This window comes from Anser cygnoides, chromosome Z (genome assembly GCF_040182565.1).
Source record: "Anser cygnoides isolate HZ-2024a breed goose chromosome Z, Taihu_goose_T2T_genome, whole genome shotgun sequence".
NCBI lineage: Eukaryota > Metazoa > Chordata > Aves > Anseriformes > Anatidae > Anser > Anser cygnoides.
This window is the reverse complement of record NC_089912.1, coordinates 27,914,376-27,933,285: the sequence shown is the minus strand read 5'-3', so window position 1 is coordinate 27,933,285 and position 18,910 is coordinate 27,914,376. Positions and strand designations below refer to the sequence as shown.

At 46.7% G+C, this 18,910-nt stretch overlaps 1 protein-coding gene across 1 annotated transcript in view; it reads left to right on the top strand.

Annotated features, from left to right (window-relative positions):
• Nucleotides 1-10,907: 10,907 nt before the first annotated feature.
• The window catches only part of PJA2 (praja ring finger ubiquitin ligase 2), a 37,290-nt gene continuing 29,287 nt past the window's right edge, over nucleotides 10,908-18,910 (top strand). Inside the window, exons 1-2 of the mRNA XM_066988065.1 lie at nucleotides 10,908-11,064; nucleotides 12,056-12,173. Of these exons, the coding sequence (XP_066844166.1) occupies nucleotides 12,155-12,173 (19 nt within the window). The 5' untranslated portion in view covers nucleotides 10,908-11,064; nucleotides 12,056-12,154. The remainder of the gene's footprint in view (nucleotides 11,065-12,055; nucleotides 12,174-18,910) is intronic.

Here is an 18,910-nt window from a genome sequence, read left to right as displayed (position 1 = left end):
CTACTAGTTTGGCAGCATCATTTTGGGGATCCGTTCACTTTTAAATGAAGTGATATCTGAGAACTGTCAGAAATTTACCTTCTTCATAAACCAGCTTTCATTAAAAAATATTTGTCTTTCTTAAACTTATTTTAATAAAAGGGATAAAAATGTCAGTAGAAAACCATCAACTTCATTTCCATTTCCAATACAAGTGCAGACTTTGTAACTTCAGCCAAAGTACATACCCAATACATTTCTGCTGTGCAGTTCTGAGCAAGGAGGACCCTGGTGTTTTCTGTGCAGGAATGTTATCAGTGTTAGGCAGTTGTCCTGAGTTCCCTAAGGTGGTAACAGCTGAGGCTACATAATTACAGGCTGGATATCTATAGGGAGACATCCAAATTCCTTCCTAGCTATTTACTTGAAAAACTCATTCTAACACTACCTACATATACCTATAGACCTACATACCTATAACACTACCTATATACCTTGTAGTGTAAAAATTCAGGTACTCTTGATTTTGAGAAAAACTGCACAGGGAAAGTTATGAGAGACTAGAATCTATTAAATGTAAACTACGCATTTTGGTGCTGAAAGGACTTTCATGCCTATATCAAGCCTGTATGAAAATCTTAATCATAGTATCTACAGGTCAGATCACCGTAGGTGATAAGGCAGTCACCATCTAAAATATGTTTATCCCTCTTTGTTAAGCCAGGACATATTTTGGTACATATCATTGTGGACGTAGTTAAAAAATTCTTTAGAGCATCCAAATTCAGTAACAATAAAATGCTGAAATAGTGAGGAAAAAAAAAAAAAAAAAAGATTCCAAGCCCTACACAGTGGTGTCACTCACTCTACAGGCTGGAGATTTCATAACTTGAGTAGTGAAGACTGGAAATGGAAAAAAGCTCTGTTCACTCTACCTATATTTTTTTTTTTAAATCAATCTTCTTGTTGACACAGATACACACGTCCTCACAAAAAGCAGGCAGTTTTCAAAATAATCTTTTTTTTTCTTTTTTTTTTAATACTTTCTGAACAACTGCTCTACTGCTTTGCAGCTGTTTGGTCAAGGACCTTTTTCAGTGCAACAAAGGATAATAAGAAAGGGAGAAAGCCATAAACAAGAAAACACAGGGACAAAAAAATGACCAACAAAGGATAAGGGAGGCAGTGATGGCAAACAAACCTGGTCAGCCACACGGATTGATAAGCGCATGGGAGAGGGTGAGAAGACTAATCCAGCAAGGTTATTTGATAGGGGACCTGTTCTGCTGGGAAGCTAAGGGGAGAGGAGGAAGGAGTGGGGGCAGCACCTAATTCTGCCCTGCCCTGGGCATATGTGGGGGACCCACATTTGCTGGCAAACTTTGGCTATATACTTTATAGCCTGAGTATGGTCTGCTACTTTATTGTGAGATATAAATAAATGCAATTTAGAGTGTACTCAGCCTCTTTAATGAAACTTTAATTTGTTTCAGTTGCCCTGGGAATTTTTCAGTATTTATGTTTCATTTACTACTCTTAGTTATCCTGCAGAGCTCAGTTTTTGTTAACCCATTCCAAAAGATGCATTAGGAGGCCTGGGCAAAAGAAGCATGACCAACTCACTAATACATAGGATACAGCTGATACAAGTTCCCACTTCACATTTCAGAACATACGTAGTTTTAACAAAATGTTGCCTAATTAATGTCTATATTCATTAAGAGTACATGAGGTCAGAGTTGATAATCCCAGAAATCCGTGTTTATAGTTTAGATTCAGTGGGTGACAAAGATAATAAAAGGTTCAGATGGTGTCATGAAAATTCACAGCCTCTTCAAAATATGAGAAAACATTCACTGTCATAAGCAGGAACAGGGATTTCTCCCCAGCCCATTTTCTTATGAGGCATGGATAAGACCATTGTTATTACACTGACATGTAGCTAGATAGTTGCAAGTAACTGCAATATAAAAGATACAGTTATAAGGCATTAGGTTATCAGCTATGACTAAAAGCTACCTCTCACTGGTAAAACATTTTTTTGAATATGGTTATTCTTTAATAACTAGTTTCACTATTCAACCAGATTTCAGGACTTTTTGATGTCTTGTAGCCATGTTTTAGCATCTGAGTTGATTATCTAGGCAATGTGACTTATTGCAGGTTACTTGGAATAAAATCATTTTCCATTTGTTCTTTTTTATTTATTTATTTTGTGTGTGTGTGTGTGTGTCCTCGGGGATGAAGAAAGGTCTGAAATAGCATATAGCTTATGTAGATGACAGTAGGCTGAGTCCCAGTGCTGTGGAAAGAACAATAAGTGATTAAGGCATGTGAAAGAGAAATTATTTGTATTAGGCTAGTTTAAAACCTTTGTTGAATTGTTTATACTTCTATTTCATTGATTCAAATACAGAAAAAAAAAATTGTTACAAAGAAATTCTCATACTGAATCAAGCCCAAACATGATAACATTTTTCAAATCTCCTTTGCAGTGACAGCAGGAATCAAAGGACCTCGGGGAAGCACTCTGAAGTACAAAGGTAGAGGTAATACTGTCTTAAAAAAAAAAAAAAAAAAAAAAAAAAAACTTTTAATCAATTAAAATATTGATTTTTGAATTAAAATATTTTATTCAATAAAATATTTTTAAATCTCCAGTTCTGATCATGGACTTATAATCCTTCTTTCCATACTTACTGCAATGCAGTTATTATAAGGGACCGACTGCTGGCCAAAGCCAAGCCAATAAATGGGGGGGGGGCGGGGGGGGGGAACAACAGACAAACTGCTGTGCAACAGCAGCTGGAAGAGGGGAGTGAGAAATGTGAGAGAAACAGGCTGTCCCCCTGCAGCCCATGGGTCCCACACGGAGCAGATCTCCACGCTGCAGCCTGTGGAGGAGCCCCCGGTGGAGCGGGTGGATGTGGCCTGGAGGAGGCTGCGGCCCATGGAGAGCCCCCGCAGGAGCAGGCCCCGGGCCGGAGCTGCAGCCCGTGGAGAGGAGCCCACGCAGGAGCAGGGGGCCTGGGGAGAGCTGCCGCCCACCCGTGGGGGACCCGTGCTGGAGCAGTTTGCTCCTGGGGGATGGATGGACCCCGTGGTACGGAGCCATGTGGGAGCTGTTCTTGAAGAGCTGCTGCCTGTGGGCAGCCCCCCCCAGGCTCAGTTCAGGAAGGACGGCATCCCGTGGGAGGGACCCCACGGGGAGCAGGGGCAGGGAGTGACCATGAAGGAGCGGTGGAGATGAAGCATCAGGGACTGACCGCAGCCCCCATTCCCCATTCCCCTGCGCTGTTTGTGGGGAGGAGGTGGAAGAGGGTGGATGAGGCAAAGGTGTTTGTAGCTTGCTTTTAGTTTCTCACTGCTCTAGCTTGTTGGAAATAGGTAATAACTTACATTAATCTCTCTATGCTGAGTTTGTTTTATTATTTATACTATTGTAAACCTAAACCTTATATACATTATGTATGTAAAGAACAAGGTATATCTTGTAACATCCTAATCCTTGTTCTTAAGCATAGCTACAGATAATATTACTTATAAGCAATGCTACTTTGCAGCAATACATCTTGGCTAATTTTACAATGTCTCAGCAAAATTATTTTAGCTAACTTAAAATGTTCTGCCTTCATTTTATTAAAATGAATCTTTTCCTGTTCTTGAGTGGCAGGTGAATTTTAGTACAATGGGCTTGCCTTAAGATTATCTGCTTTCCACTGGAACACAAAAAGCTTTCATTAATTTATAGCCATCTGAGTTTGGGGGGAGAGGGGGATGTACCTGCAGCAACCAGCACACACAGGACCCTGTCCCCAGGGGGCACAGCACTGTCCCCTCCTGCCCTGGGGCTGGCAGAGCCAGCAGGCCCTGATGCAGGCCCACAGGCAACATCCCCAGGCCACCAGCATCTGTACATCCACTTTCCCCAGCCCCAGCACAGCCCCTCTGCCTGCCCGGCACCCCTGCCCACACCCCCAGCTTCTTGCCCACCCGCGGGGCCCCCGCACACCCACTGCTCCCCTCTCGGGCTGGCTGCACACACCAGTGCCCACACACTCGTCCCACCAGCACCCAAAATCACAAACCTCTGAGTCTGTGAATCACAAACACCCAGCACGGGCCCCCTGGGCTGGGCCAGCTCAAAGTTTGCTGGAGAATGTGGGTCCCCCACATATGCCCAGGGCAGGGCAGAATCAGATGCTGCCCCCATTCCTTCCTCCTCTCCCCTTAGCTTCCCAGCAGAACAGGTCCCCTATCAAATAACCTTGCTGGATTAGTCTTCTCACCCTCTCCCATGCGCTTATCAATCCGTGTGGCTGACCAGGTTTGTTTGCCATCACTGCCTCCCTTATCCTTTGTTGGTCATTTTTTTGTCCCTGTGTTTTCTTGTTTATGGCTTTCTCCCTTTCTTATTATCCTTTGTTGCACTGAAAAAGGTCCTTGACCAAACAGCTGCAAAGCAGCAGACACTCTCCCACTGCATACTTAAAGTCTGCAACAGAATTTTTTAGAGGAACCTACCATCATATTGTTTTTCATGTCTTCCTTTTACTACTCTGTCATACTTTCATTTGAATTCCTCTAGGAAAGTGGATGAACTTGACGGATGACCATAACATTCCTGTCCTGCTATAAAGCATAATAATCGAGAGTTGGGAGAAGAGGTGACACTCTGGATGTGGTGGTGTTCTGTATGTTCATAATAGGCATGGCATCAGTATGTCCAGCTACAGCTTGGCTTCCTGAGCAAAAAGCTTGGTTTGAATACTACCAACATTGAAAACATTAAAAAATTCTATGTGGCTCTCCCTTAGATACGTTAAATAATTCTCACATGACAAATCTGCCTATAAAATCACAAAATGGCTTGAGCTGGACGGGACCTGGAAGACCTTCTAGCTCTAACCCCCCTGCCACAGGCAGAGATTATCTTCCGCTAGAGCCCAGCAGCTGCCCCACATTGGGTAAAGGCTAGTTTCAGATGGCTCCAAAAGGGACCGACTGCTGGCCAAAGCCAAGCCAATAAATGGGGGGGGGGCGGGGGGGGGGAACAACAGACAAACTGCTGTGCAACAGCAGCTGGAAGAGGGGAGTGAGAAATGTGAGAGAAACAGGCTGTCCCCCTGCAGCCCATGGGTCCCACATGGAGCAGATCTCCACGCTGCAGCCCCCCCGTGGAGGAGCCCCCGCTGGAGCAGGTGGATGTGGCCTGGAGGAGGCTGCGGCCCACGGAGAGCCCCCGCAGGAGCAGGCCCCGGGCCGGAGCTGCAGCCCGTGGAGAGGAGCCCACGCAGGAGCAGGGGGTCTGGGGGGAGCTGCCGCCCACCCGTGAGGGACCCGTGCTGGAGCAGTTTGCTCCTGGGGGATGGATGGACCCTGTGGTACGGAGCCATGTGGGAGCAGTTCTTGAAGAGCTGCTGCCTGTGGGCAGCCCCCCCCAGGCTCAGTTCAGGAAGGACGGCATCCCGTGGGAGGGACCCCACGGGGAGCAGGGGCAGGGAGTGACCATGAAGGAGCGGTGGAGATGAAGCATCAGGGACTGACCGCAGCCCCCATTCCCCATTCCCCTGTGCTGCTTGTGGGGAGGAGGTGGAAGAGGGTGGATGAGGCAAAGGTGTTTGTAGCTTGCTTTTAGTTTCTCACTGCTCTAGCTTGTTGGAAATAGGTAATAACTTACATTAATCTCTCTATGCTGAGTTTGTTTTATTATTTATACTATTGTAAACCTAAACCTTATATACATTATGTATGTAAAGAACAAGGTATATCTTGTAACATCCTAATCCTTGTTCTTAAGCATAGCTACAGATAATATTACTTATAAGCAATGCTACTTTGCAGCAATACATCTTGGCTAATTTTACAATGTCTCAGCAAAATTATTTTAGCTAACTTAAAATGTTCTGCCTTCATTTTATTAAAATGAATCTTTTCCTGTTCTTGAGTGGCAGGTGAATTTTAGTACAATGGGCTTGCCTTAAGATTATCTGCTTTCCACTGGAACACAAAAAGCTTTCATTAATTTATAGCCATCTGAGTTTGGGGGGAGAGGGGGATGTACCTGCAGCAACCAGCACACACAGGACCCTGTCCCCAGGGGGCACAGCACTGTCCCCTCCTGCCCTGGGGCTGGCAGAGCCAGCAGGCCCTGATGCAGGCCCACAGGCAACATCCCCAGGCCACCAGCATCTGTACATCCACTTTCCCCAGCCCCAGCACAGCCCCTCTGCCTGCCCGGCACCCCTGCCCACACCCCCAGCTTCTTGCCCACCCGCGGGGCCCCCGCACACCCACTGCTCCCCTCTCGGGCTGGCTGCACACACCAGTGCCCACACACTCGTCCCACCAGCACCCAAAATCACAAACCTCTGAGTCTGTGAATCACAAACACCCAGCACGGGCCCCCTGGGCTGGGCCAGCTCAAAGTTTGCTGGAGAATGTGGGTCCCCCACATATGCCCAGGGCAGGGCAGAATCAGATGCTGCCCCCATTCCTTCCTCCTCTCCCCTTAGCTTCCCAGCAGAACAGGTCCCCTATCAAATAACCTTGCTGGATTAGTCTTCTCACCCTCTCCCATGCGCTTATCAATCCGTGTGGCTGACCAGGTTTGTTTGCCATCACTGCCTCCCTTATCCTTTGTTGGTCATTTTTTTGTCCCTGTGTTTTCTTGTTTATGGCTTTCTCCCTTTCTTATTATCCTTTGTTGCACTGAAAAAGGTCCTTGACCAAACAGCTGCAAAGCAGCAGACACTCTCCCACTGCATACTTAAAGTCTGCAACAGAATTTTTTAGAGGAACCTACCATCATATTGTTTTTCATGTCTTCCTTTTACTACTCTGTCATACTTTCATTTGAATTCCTCTAGGAAAGTGGATGAACTTGACGGATGACCATAATATTCCTGTCCTGCTATAAAGCATAATAATCGAGAGTTGGGAGAAGAGGTGACACTCTGGATGTGGTGGTGTTCTGTATGTTCATAATAGGCATGGCATCAGTATGTCCAGCTACAGCTTGGCTTCCTGAGCAAAAAGCTTGGTTTGAATACTACCAACATTGAAAACATTAAAAAATTCTATGTGGCTCTCCCTTAGATACGTTAAATAATTCTCACATGACAAATCTGCCTATAAAATCACAAAATGGCTTGAGCTGGACGGGACCTGGAAGACCTTCTAGCTCTAACCCCCCTGCCATGGGCAGAGATTATCTTCCGCTAGAGCCCAGCAGCTGCCCCACATTGGGTAAAGGCTAGTTTCAGATGGCTCCAAAAGGGACCAACTGCTGGCCAAAGCCAAGCCAATAAATGGGGGGGGGGGGGCGGGGGGGAACAACAGACAAACTGCTGTGCAACAGCAGCTGGAAGAGGGGAGTGAGAAATGTGAGAGAAACAGGCTGTCCCCCTGCAGCCCATGGGTCCCACATGGAGCAGATCTCCACGCTGCAGCCTGTGGAGGAGCCCCCGGTGGAGCGGGTGGATGTGGCCTGGAGGAGGCTGCGGCCCACGGAGAGCCCCCGCAGGAGCAGGCCCCGGGCCGGAGCTGCAGCCCGTGGACAGGAGCCCACGCAGGAGCAGGGGGTCTGGGGGGAGCTGCCGCCCACCCGTGAGGGACCCGTGCTGGAGCAGTTTGCTCCTGGGGGATGGATGGACCCCGTGGTATGGAGCCATGTGGCAGCAGTTCTTGAAGAGCTGCTGCCTGTGGGCAGCCCCCCCCAGGCTCAGTTCAGGAAGGACGGCATCCCGTGGGAGGGACCCCACGGGGAGCAGGGGCAGGGAGTGACCATGAAGGAGCTGTGGAGATGAAGCATCAGGGACTGACCGCAGCCCCCATTCCCCATTCCCCTGCACTGCTTGTGGGGAGGAGGTGGAAGAGGGTGGATGAGGCAAAGGTGTTTGTAGCTTGCTTTTAGTTTCTCACTGCTCTAGCTTGTTGGAAATAGGTAATAACTTACATTAATCTCTCTATGCTGAGTATGTTTTGTGTGTGATGATAATTGTTGAGTGTTATTCCTGTCCTTATCTTGACCTTTGAGCCCCTTCCATCACATTTTCTCCCCCTTTCTCTTTGAGGAGGAGGGAGTGAGAGAGTGCTTGTGGTGAAGCTCAGCTGCCGAGATGATTAAAACCACCACAAGCATCCACAACTTCTCTGGGAAACCTGTTCCAGTGCCTCTCCATCCTTAGCATAAGAAATTTCTTCCTGATGTCTAATCTAAATCTACCCTCCTTTACTTTAAAACTTTTATTCCTGCCCTATCACCACACCCTCTGACACAGAGTCCCTCCCCAACTTTCCTGTAGGCCCCTCTTGGGTACTGGAAGGATGCCATAAGGTCTTCCTGGAGCCTTCTCTTCTCCAGGCTGAACAACCCCAACTCCCTCAGTCTCTCTTCATGGGAGAGGTGTTCCAGCCCTCTGACCGTCTTTGTGGCCCTCCTCTGGACTTGTTCTAATACATCCATGTCCTTCTTGTGCTGGGAGCCCCAGAGCTGAACGCAGGGCTCCCAGGGGGTCTCATGCGAGTGGAGCGGAGGGGGACAGTCACCTCCCTTGACCTGCTGGCCACGCTGCTTTTGGTGCAGCCCAGGGTTGGCTTTCTGGGTTGTAAACATGCATTGCCAGCTCATGTTGAGCTTTCTGTCATCCAACACACCCAGGTCCTTCTCCTTAGGGCTGCTTTCAGTCCATTCTCCACCCAGCCTGTATTTGTGCTTGGAATTGCCCTGTCCCAGCTGCAGGACTTTGCATTTGGCTTTGTTAAACTTCATGATGTTTGCACAGGTTCACCTCTCAAACCTGTCCAGGTCCCTCCTTCCCTCCAGCATGTCGACTGCACCACACAGCTTGGTGCCATCAGCAAACTGGCTGAGGGTGAACTTAATCCCACTGTCCATGTCGCTGACAAAGATATTGAATGATGCTGGCTCTGATACTGACCCCTGAGGAACATCACTCATTACTGATCTCCACTTGGACATTGAGACATTGACCACAACTCTGAGTACAACTATCCAGCCAGTTCCTTACTCAGCAGTCGGTCCATCCGTCAAATCCACGTCTCTCCAGTTTCGAGACAAGGATGTCATGTGGGACAGTTACAAACACTTCACATAAGTCCAGGTGTTGATGTTTATTTATGTTTTATTTATGTATTTATCTAGTCTTTTGAATACCATACGAATGACAGCATGGATGCTTCAGCAGTGTGAAGGTATCTTATTCAATCATTTAAAATTCATTAGAAAGAAACTGTTAGTCCACGGATATTTGGATTATGTCTTTACTGTAATATAATCATGAATCAGAAAATCAAATTTTCAGGAAGAATTCACTGTTGCTTCCCCGCTGAGGACACAATCTCAAGATGCTTGCACAGTGGTAGGATCCTTCCAATTGGACTGATTGTTTCTGCCAAAACTCTTTTTCTATTTGCATGGTGTGCTGGGTTGACGTACCAAGAAGAGCACTCACAGAGGATAATTTTAACTCACGGTGATTAATTTTTCCTTTTTTCTTGTATGCCAATCTGTAGGGTGGCTCCTTAAGAGGGTAATTTGCGACATGAGCCTAACTTGAAGATCTGTATCCTCTGCTACTGAGGGATTTAGGCTCTACTGATTGTAGAGGCAGTCTACAAACACTAGCCTATCGTGATCTTTCTCAGTAATTCACATTGCCTCAACATACCTGAGTTTGGCCTGTCTGTCCATCAGTCTGTCTACATACATGCTTATCAGCACACTTTCCTAATGGTCTCAAACTCTGTTCAGCCAGGCCACTCTTCTTCCACGCTGGCTCATCTTTTGGCACATGAAGATGGCCTGCTCCTGTGCCTCTAGGTTTTCTTTCTTGAAGAGTGTTCAGCCTTCCTGGACTCCTTTGCCCTTCAGGACTGCCTCCCGAGGGAGTCAGCCGACAAATCCCTTTAAAAGACCAAAGTCTGCCCTCCAGAAGTCCAGGGTGCCAGTTCTGCTAATCCCCCTCCACATTTTTCCAAGAGTTGAAAACTCTATTAATTCAGTATTGCTGTGCCTGAGATGGTCTCCAACCTTCACATTGCCCACAAGTCCTTCTGTACTTACGATCAAAAGGTCCAATGGGGCACTGTCCCTAGCTGGCTCACTCACCAGCTGTGTCACGAAGGTATCTTCCACCCACACTATAAGCCTCCTGGACTGTTTCCCCTCTGCTGTGTTGTATTTCCAGCAGTTGTGTAGTAAGCTGAAATTTCTCGCAGTCACTAGCCCACAAGAACAAGGGCTAATAATTGCGAGACTTCTCTGTAGAATATTTTGTCTGCCTCTTTGGCCTGGTTAGGTGGTCTATAACAGATGCCTACCAGGATGCCTGCCTCATTGGCCTTCCCCCTGATTCTTACCCATAAACATTCAACCCTGTCTTCACCATTATTATTCTCAAACTTTCTCATCCAAATAATCCCTGATTTACAGGGCTAATCAGCAGCTATGTAGAGGAGAAAGCAAACGAAGGGAGTACTTCTGTTGAGCCTGAACTCTTTAGTTGTCTGCTTTATATGGTTTCCTGGCTCCCAGTCTGCTTGCACATGGAATTAGCACACTGAAATGCAGCACACCCTGCCTCTCGCCTTGCTTAACATGGAACACCATGGGGAAGAATGGCTGTAAATGCAGAGGGGCTGAGGAGCAAGCACTGAGCAGAGGGCATGAGAGGCAGGGCTGGGCTGTAGGGACAGTGGTGACCACGTAGCATGAGGGCTGCTGCTGGGGGGCAGCGAGGACATGGACACAGTGACACGAGCCAGGTGCCACCAGTCCTCACACAACCCAGGTGCCACCACCCCATAGCGCAGCCCCCTCCCCCTGGGACATGGAGGAAGCCCCAGCCCCTCTCGAGCCCCGCCCCTCCCCGCCCCCGCGGCCGGCAGGGCCATTACAGCCCCCCTCTCCGCAGCCCCTTCTAGTTCCCTCCCCCCTGCCATGATTGGTCGCTCCGCCTTCCTCCTGGCCTATTAGTGGCTGCTGCCGGCTGCCGTTGTGGGTAGGATTGGCTGCGTTGACGGCGGCGGGTAGCTGGCGGCGGCTGGGACCGGGCTGGGCCCGTAAGTGGGGGCCGGGGCCGGGGCCGGGGCCGGGGCCGGGGCCGGGGCCGGGGCCGGGGCCGGGGCCGGGGCCGGGGCCGGGGCCGGGGCCGGGGCCGGGGCCGGGGCCGGGGCCGGGGCCGGGGCCGGGGCCGGGGCCGGGGCCGGGGCCGGGGCCGGGGCCGGGGCCGGGGCCGGGGCCGGGGCCGGGGCCGGGGCCGGGGCCGGGGCCGGGGCCGGGGCCGGGGCCGGGGCCGGGGCCGGGGCCGGGGCCGGGGCCGGGGCCGGGGCCGGGGCCGGGGCCGGGGCCGGGGCCGGGGCCGGGGCCGGGGCCGGGGCCGGGGCCGGGGCCAACGGGAGGGCCGGCGGGGCTGTGCTGGCCCGCCGGGCCTCCGCTGGTACAGCGGGGCTGACAGGAGCAGCCTTCTGCGCCCTGTCAGTGCGCGAATCGCGAGGAACACGTAGCCGCTCTGCTGAGCGAGCTTCACACCTGCAAAGTGCATATGTTTAAACTTCCCGAGCGTATAAGTGTAATAAGTTTGTGCGTAGTTGAGTTAGGCTTGTGCAGAACTGCCTGCTCTTCCTTGCCTGTTAAAGAAAGGAAGATGTCTGAAAAGTGGCTCACTAAAAATGCGGTTTTAAAGCTTTATTAAAATGCGCAATTGCTGTGCCATTATGAAATGGGACCACTTTTTCCCCCTCACCAATACAATGTAGATAGCATGCAAAAGTTCTTCGCAGGTGAAGGCCTCATCAAAATAACTTGTGTGTTCCTGCCTTGTTAAGCTAGCTCCTCCTACAAAAACATTTTCTTCTGTTAAAACAATTCAGTGTAGCAAATAAAACATAGCTATATGATATATTAAGGTTAATTCAGCAAATAGTGCGATGGATATTGGCAGCAAAAAAAATAAACTGCTATTGCTGCCATTTTTACAAAGCGGTCTCCACTGTGATCCGTAGTATTTTGCTGGGTTGCATGTGTTTTGATTCTTGGCCTCTTATGTCTTAGGAACCTTGAACGAAAACAGAAAGTATTACTGTGCTCTACAGCAGCAGCTGCCAGAACCCCATTGTACTGAAGACAATGCGTTTGTAAGAGGGACAAGCTATGGCTTACAGTTTGCGGTGTAAGTACAGTTTGTTTGCCAGCTGAGGTAATTGGAGTTGTGGATGCACTTGAGGTTACAAGCATAAAACTTGCAGTTCAACAGGGGCTTATCACAGTATTTCTAAGTAATATTTTGAACAAAGCACAGGGAGTAAATGTGTTCAAATTGATATATTCACTGATATGTTAATGATCCCTCTGCTCTTTTGTGGATTGGGCTGTAAAATTCTGACAGAGTTTACTGTGGTGTTGTAGTGATGCCTCAGCAGCCTTTTATTTATATATTTAGTGGTATATTTGAACAGGTCCAGATTGTGTGTGTCAACTGAAATTGAAACAAACATTTTAAAAACTCAGTTCATTTGAACATTGTTTCAAGATATTATAGAAACACCTTTGAACATGTCCTAAGTATAAACCCAAATCACTGGGGGAGGGGAATGCTTGCTAACCCCGGCCTTCTGGTCAGAGCATTGGTGGAGGGGCGATCCTTTGCATGTCCTTAAAACACACACAGGCCTGAGCTTCGGGTGGTACTTTCAGTGTTTGCGGTTTGGGTCTCTGTGCCTTTTTGATAGCCTGAACTTGAATGAAACACCCTTAATGAAGTTTTTCACAGGAATATCCTGAAGTGCTCGGAGTAATGCTGTGCTCATTTAGTACAGGGGCACTTCCTGAGCCATCAAACCTTTGCTCCCTTAAAGGCCTAAAGGCCCTGTCGGGTTGGCTGCTTTTGTGGTACTTGTGGAGCAGGTTATAAGCTATTTATACTGGAAACAGATGTAATTATTAACAAGCTTGTAGCAATGAGTGGAATAATCCGTAAGGACAACAGAGTGGGCACATGAATTCCTCAAAGCTTGTGTCACCATGGAGGAAGATATTTGGGGATTCTGCTGCCAATAGTATTTATTATTCTGAGTAATTGTTCTAAAACAGCTTTTCCAATCTGATTAATTTCAAGTGTGATATTTTGGTACCCTTATACAGTGTTTCAGGTAGCCAAATGTGTGACTATGGAAGCAGAAAAAATTCCAGCTGGCACATATGCGTGTTCTTTCATAGGTACTTACAATTATTAAAACATGGTCTGGAAAGTCTGTAATGTTTTAGCTGCTAAAATCCCCTGTGGTTTTCATGTATTGCTGTAACATCTGCAACACCTTTGTGCTAGATGCTGTGCAGGAAGAAAAAAATCCAAGGTGTTAACTGATTGAATATGAAATGATGTAACTACTTGATAACATAGAAAAGCGAAGTACAGAGAAATGATTCTGATACTGATGGTGGACTGTGGATGATTGCTCAGGAGATTAGTGGTAATCAGCTACACCAAAATGTCCTTCCCCATCAGCTTAGTGTCGGAGGTTAAATAAACCTGAAATAATCAAGGGAAGTTTCCATAACTCAAATGATTTCAAAACATCAGCAAAAGCCCAAATAAGCCTTTTGTTTTAATGGCTCTGTAGTTGCCATTGCATTATAAACAGGCAAGTCTTCATCACGTTTGGTGAGCAAGGTGTTTGTAGCTTGGTAACAGCTTCAGAATGCTGGTTGGGTAAGAATTTTAAGCAGTTCTCTGAGTTAGGAGTCTGCAACAGTATTTTTTTTTGACTCTTAAAAATTGACTCCTAGGTATTAAATCTATAACGTGTCTCTAAGACTGGCATAAGAGGCTTCAAGTGAAAGGTGATTGTTTTTTAAAAGGAGATGACAGGAAAATCAAGTATTTGTACCACACCCAGTGAAATTGTTGCCATTTCATAGAGCACTTCAATTGTGTAACACTTCAGAAGTTTGTAAGAAGTAGAAGATGTGCAAAAGTAATAAAAATGAGAAGTTGATCGGTCGATTTCACATCTGAAGTATGTGAAAGCAAATAGTGATCGGGAGTCACACTGTAGGGCACATCTGACCCCACCCACTAGGGGGCTAGAAAAAAGCACAGATGTTTCCCTCTCCAGTATAGTAAGGGATGACGTGAACCCCATTTCTATGTTCTTCTAGCATATACATCTGAAATTCAGGTGGGCTCACCTGGGGAGTGGTAGCTATTCTGCTCTGCCAGTATCCCAGCACTGGGAGTTCGTATGAGCCCTGTTCTCTGGGCTGCAGCATGACCATCTTCATTCCCCCCCCCCCCGCAATCCCTTTAAGCTCCATGGTGTTACTCTAGGTAGAAACATTTCCCTTTTGTCACTTTCACTTGTGTTGTTTCTGAATGTCAGGAAAATCTTCCTTGCTGCAATTAAAGACCAACTTCTTTTTTTCCCCTCTTTGTGTGTGTGGGGAGGTATGGTGCTTAAAACTCTTTGCAGAATGCTAGATCCAGTTTTAATGTTGATCAATATAGAGGGATTACTTTGCATGCCTTGCAGCCCTCACTCTAATACCACTCAGTTCGTCACTGTTTGCTGCGACAGAGCAGGAGTATTGACTTTTGTAACATGTGGGCCTCCAGAGTCCTGTGGAGCTGCACATCACCAATTATTGCTTTGACAATTTGCTCTGTTGCTTATCCCCACCTGACAGTGATTGTCCTGCTCTTCTCTTCAGAACTGTCTCAATTTCTTCCCAGGTGCATTAGGATCACTTCACATTATGTGTCTAAACTTCAAGAATCTTGAAGGCCCAACCAACTTCAGGAGAGGTCTCCTATCTGTCAGCTGGATCAGAGGCTTTTGTTAGCCCTGTATCCAAGAAATGGGGTACTGTTTGTGAAAGGAAAATGTTGTTCAAAGCAGTGAGTTTTCACTGTTCTTCAGGGGAAAAAAAAAACACTTTTGAAAATGATTTTCAGTACTTCTTGAAGCAGATGAGGGTTCGTTTGGGTTTGGGTTAACTTGAATTTAATAGAGGCAGCTGTGTAAGATGAGAGAAAGATGACAATGGAAAAACACATCTTTGGGCATGATCTGCTGCTGAATTGTATCACTCCTAAAAGTTTTGAGTACCTGAACTTCCACCCTGTGATTCTGTTGTCATCTTATATTTGCTGTGTTTGCCAGGAAGAGGGGAAGTGACTGTTCCAACTTCTTAAAGTATGTTGAGGTTACCTGCACTAACAAAACATAAAACTGAACCTTCTCTGCTTAAACTGTTCAAAAGTTTTGACACTGTTTAGTTCTGGCTTCCATTTGTGGCCTTTCAGCTCTAAAGAGACACATCCTCATCTCTAAAGTTTGTAATTGGAACTGAAATTGAAAAGCACAGTATGGAAGTCAGAGGCAAAGGGAAAAGAGGGTGGATCAGGGTGGCGGAAGGTTTTGGTGGTGTTCTTAGTGCACAAGTAATTCTGGGTTTGAGAGAGAAAAGGAGATAAACCGTGTGCTGGCAGTCTGAAAAAAAGGAGTGAATTTCTGGATATCATTTTAAAAACAGGAGATGAAAACTACTCCTTCCACACCGTTAGTTTGGTACATGTTTAGTGTGGGAAATTGCAGGGAGGAGAGATGCATGGGTTCAGTGGGCAGCTGGCACCCCAAGGTGTTGTGTCAACAGTAATGTTTGTGTGCTGGGTCCCACTGGGATGGAGTTTTCTGTCCCACAGCACCCCACGCAGCGCTGTGCCCCGCACCTGCAGCCTTGGATACCAGCGATGTTTTGTCTGCAGCGGGGTGGCGCTGGCACAGCACCAGGGCTGGCTCCCTGGCCCCCCAGAGCAAGCAGGATGGGGTGGGCAGCCTGAGGGGGGACACGCCAGGGCATCTGACCCAAACTGCCCAACGGGATGTTTGGGGAAGGGGCTCTTGTTAGGGAAGCGCCTGGCCTCCCAAGCAACTGCGACACATTGAGGCCCTCCTTCCCAAGACATGGCCAAAATTTACTCCTTGGTGGGAAGTACAGAGTATTTGTGTTCTCCTTTTTCTTCTGCACAGTCTTTGCTTTTGTTTTCCTCTGATTAAACCACTCCTGATCTTAACCATGAGTTTGTTTTATTTTTTTTGCTATCCTGTTTTCTCACCCTGTCCTTCTGGGAAGGGGGAGTGAGACAGCTGTGTGGTGGAGCTGATCTGCCCATCAGTTGTTAAACCACCATACACATCACTGCAGGGGCTACTGCCAAAGCTAGGCTTCTTATTTTTCAAGCTGTAATGCTCATTTACTAAGGCAGGGTGGGACTTGCACTTAATTGGTTAGTGCATGCGATACATACACCATCCTTATCTTTAAAAGCTTTTAGTGCTTCAGTTCCTTAATCTTTCCTGTCTCTTGAGTTGAGTTTTAATGTAGAACTTCTGCTGAAGCTATTCCTCAGGATAAAAACTGGAAAAGCAATTATTATGGTAAGCCAGAGCTGGCAGTTGGTAGGACAGATTTGCATGTCCTACCAAAGTCAGGGTTGAGTCAAAGTCAAGGCAGACGAAAGCAATGAGTTTAAACTATTTTCAGTTCTATCTAGGAAAGTAAAGTGTGTAGGGCTAAAATATGAGCAAGGCAGTGCAAAGAAACTAGGCATAATGCAGAAGCTGAACACACATTTGGACCAGATAACTGGTAGGAGGACAGTGGAAAAATCAGTGCTGGAATGGTTACAGATCAGTACTCAATGGGCAGAGAGTTCATGGCTAAGGGATGCAGGTATTTAGTAGCAGAGTTTGCGGTTTGCCTGGTGATCCCTGCTTCTAGCTGCTTGCTTCTGGCTCTGTTCTGTCACCTCAGCTGTGCTGATGCAACTGTCATGTGAGCTTGAAGTTGGGGGAAAAAAAAGACCCTAACAAAGGGGGATTTGGTGAAGCTTAGTAAGTTCACTTGGTCCAGTTTACAGCTTGGCAGCCAGCTACTGTAACTGCAGCTGAAGCAGCATCAGAGCAAGCCTGTCTGACCCCGGCAGTTTGTCTGAAGTGAACAGACAACTGTGCAGGGGATTCTCTGCACCCATGCTGGCTGGAAAAGCCTGCGCGAAGATTAGGAATGATGCAGGATCTTCAGCTTAAGGAGAATGTCTAGGGATAGAAAGGGACTGTGACAAGATGGTGGTTTGTAGCAGCTCACCCATTCTACATGGGAGGTCGTGACTGGGATCCACTTGCGAAGGGATTTCTGGACTTGAACTAGTCTTATGTTTCTCCTTTTTGCGTCTTTACGAAATATCAATTGCCCTGTGGCTATATTTAAAACATTTTATTCAAAGCAACCATTTAGAATTTCCTGCATATATTTGAATTCACTATTACTTGTATAGTACCAGAGCCTGTTCCCCTTAAAGCCTTTGGCAAACTTTTTTACAATTTGGATAGAGTTGTGATTGTATATGCTGAGTATCAGCATATTGTTGTGGTTTAACCTGGCTGGCAGCTAAACACCACACAGCTGTTCACTCACCCTCCCCCCTCCCTCTCTGGGATGAGGGAGGGAAACGGGAAAGTGAAGCCGGTGAGTTGAGATAAAGACAGTTTATTAAGACAGGAAAATAATAATAACAATAATAATAATAGTGGTAATGATAATAGTATTAATAATAATAATGTGTATGAAACAAGTGATGCACAATGCAATTGCTCACCACCCACTGACCGATGCCCAGCCTATCCCCGAGCAGCCGGCCCCCCCACCCCGGCCAGCCACCCCTATATATTGTTTAGCATGACGTCAGATGGTATGGAATACCCCTTTGGCCACTTTGGGTCAGCTGTCCTGGGTCTGTCCCCTCCCAGCTCCTGCTGCACCCCCAGCCTGCTCGCTGGCAGGACAGAGCGAGAAGCCAAAAAGTCCTTGGCCTGGTGTAAGCACTGCTCTGCAACAATTAAAACATCAGCATGTTATCAGCGCTCTTCTCATCCTAATCCAAAACATAGCACCCTACCAGCTACTATGAGGAAAATTAACTCTGTCCGAACTGGAACCAGGACATGTATACATCCTTAATTGATATTAAAGATATGCAGACAGTGCCCAAAATACTAAGTATCTTCTTTTAGTGTGCATATTGACTAATGCAGAAATAGAACTATTTGTATTATTATTCCTTAATGGACTGCAATATATCAGAAAATGTTTTGCACTTGTGGCACAAAAATGAATATATAAAACTGCAAATTTTCAGGGAAATCCAAAATAGAAACTGTATTTAGTATTGAAGTGGAAGGAAGCCCCTATCAATTTAAACATCTCATTGGTGTTCTTTCCCTCTGTTTTGGTCTTTGCAAAGTGATTCAGATCAGCGTCAGAGTATTTTGCAGTGGCCTTTCTTCTAGGAGTCTTTCATTTTAAAGAGTGTGTGCGTGGAGGATAACTTTTTGTTTGGTAGTAGTATTTGGTTTTGTTCATATACATGTTTATTACCTTCTTACGCAATTCCAAGGGATGTCTGCTCTGTTAACATGGTCTAACACTTGAGCATTTGTATGGTATTATGCTTTCCAAGACAAATTGTATTCGTCAGCAAGAAACAAATAGGAGCATAAAACCTTCCTCAAATTTATCTTTAGACTTCTGCTGTTGATATAAAAAGCTTTTTTCTGAAACAGCATTTTAGGATTTCTGTCATCTAAATTGTTGATTATTTTTGCCTAAAATGCAAATGGTTAGTAATGTGCTTCATCCACTATCACCAAGCATTACCTTGCTATTACATCTCTAAGAGATGATATGGTTTTGGATGTCTCCTCTTCCTTCTGTCTGTTCCTCTGTCTTCCCAAAGAACAATCTTAGTGCTCTATCTGATTTAATACTCCTTGGAAACTGGGACCTTGGTGCAGTGGAAGGGTGCACTGGACCTGAGTCCCTTCCTTCCCTTTCTGCCCCAGAAATGCC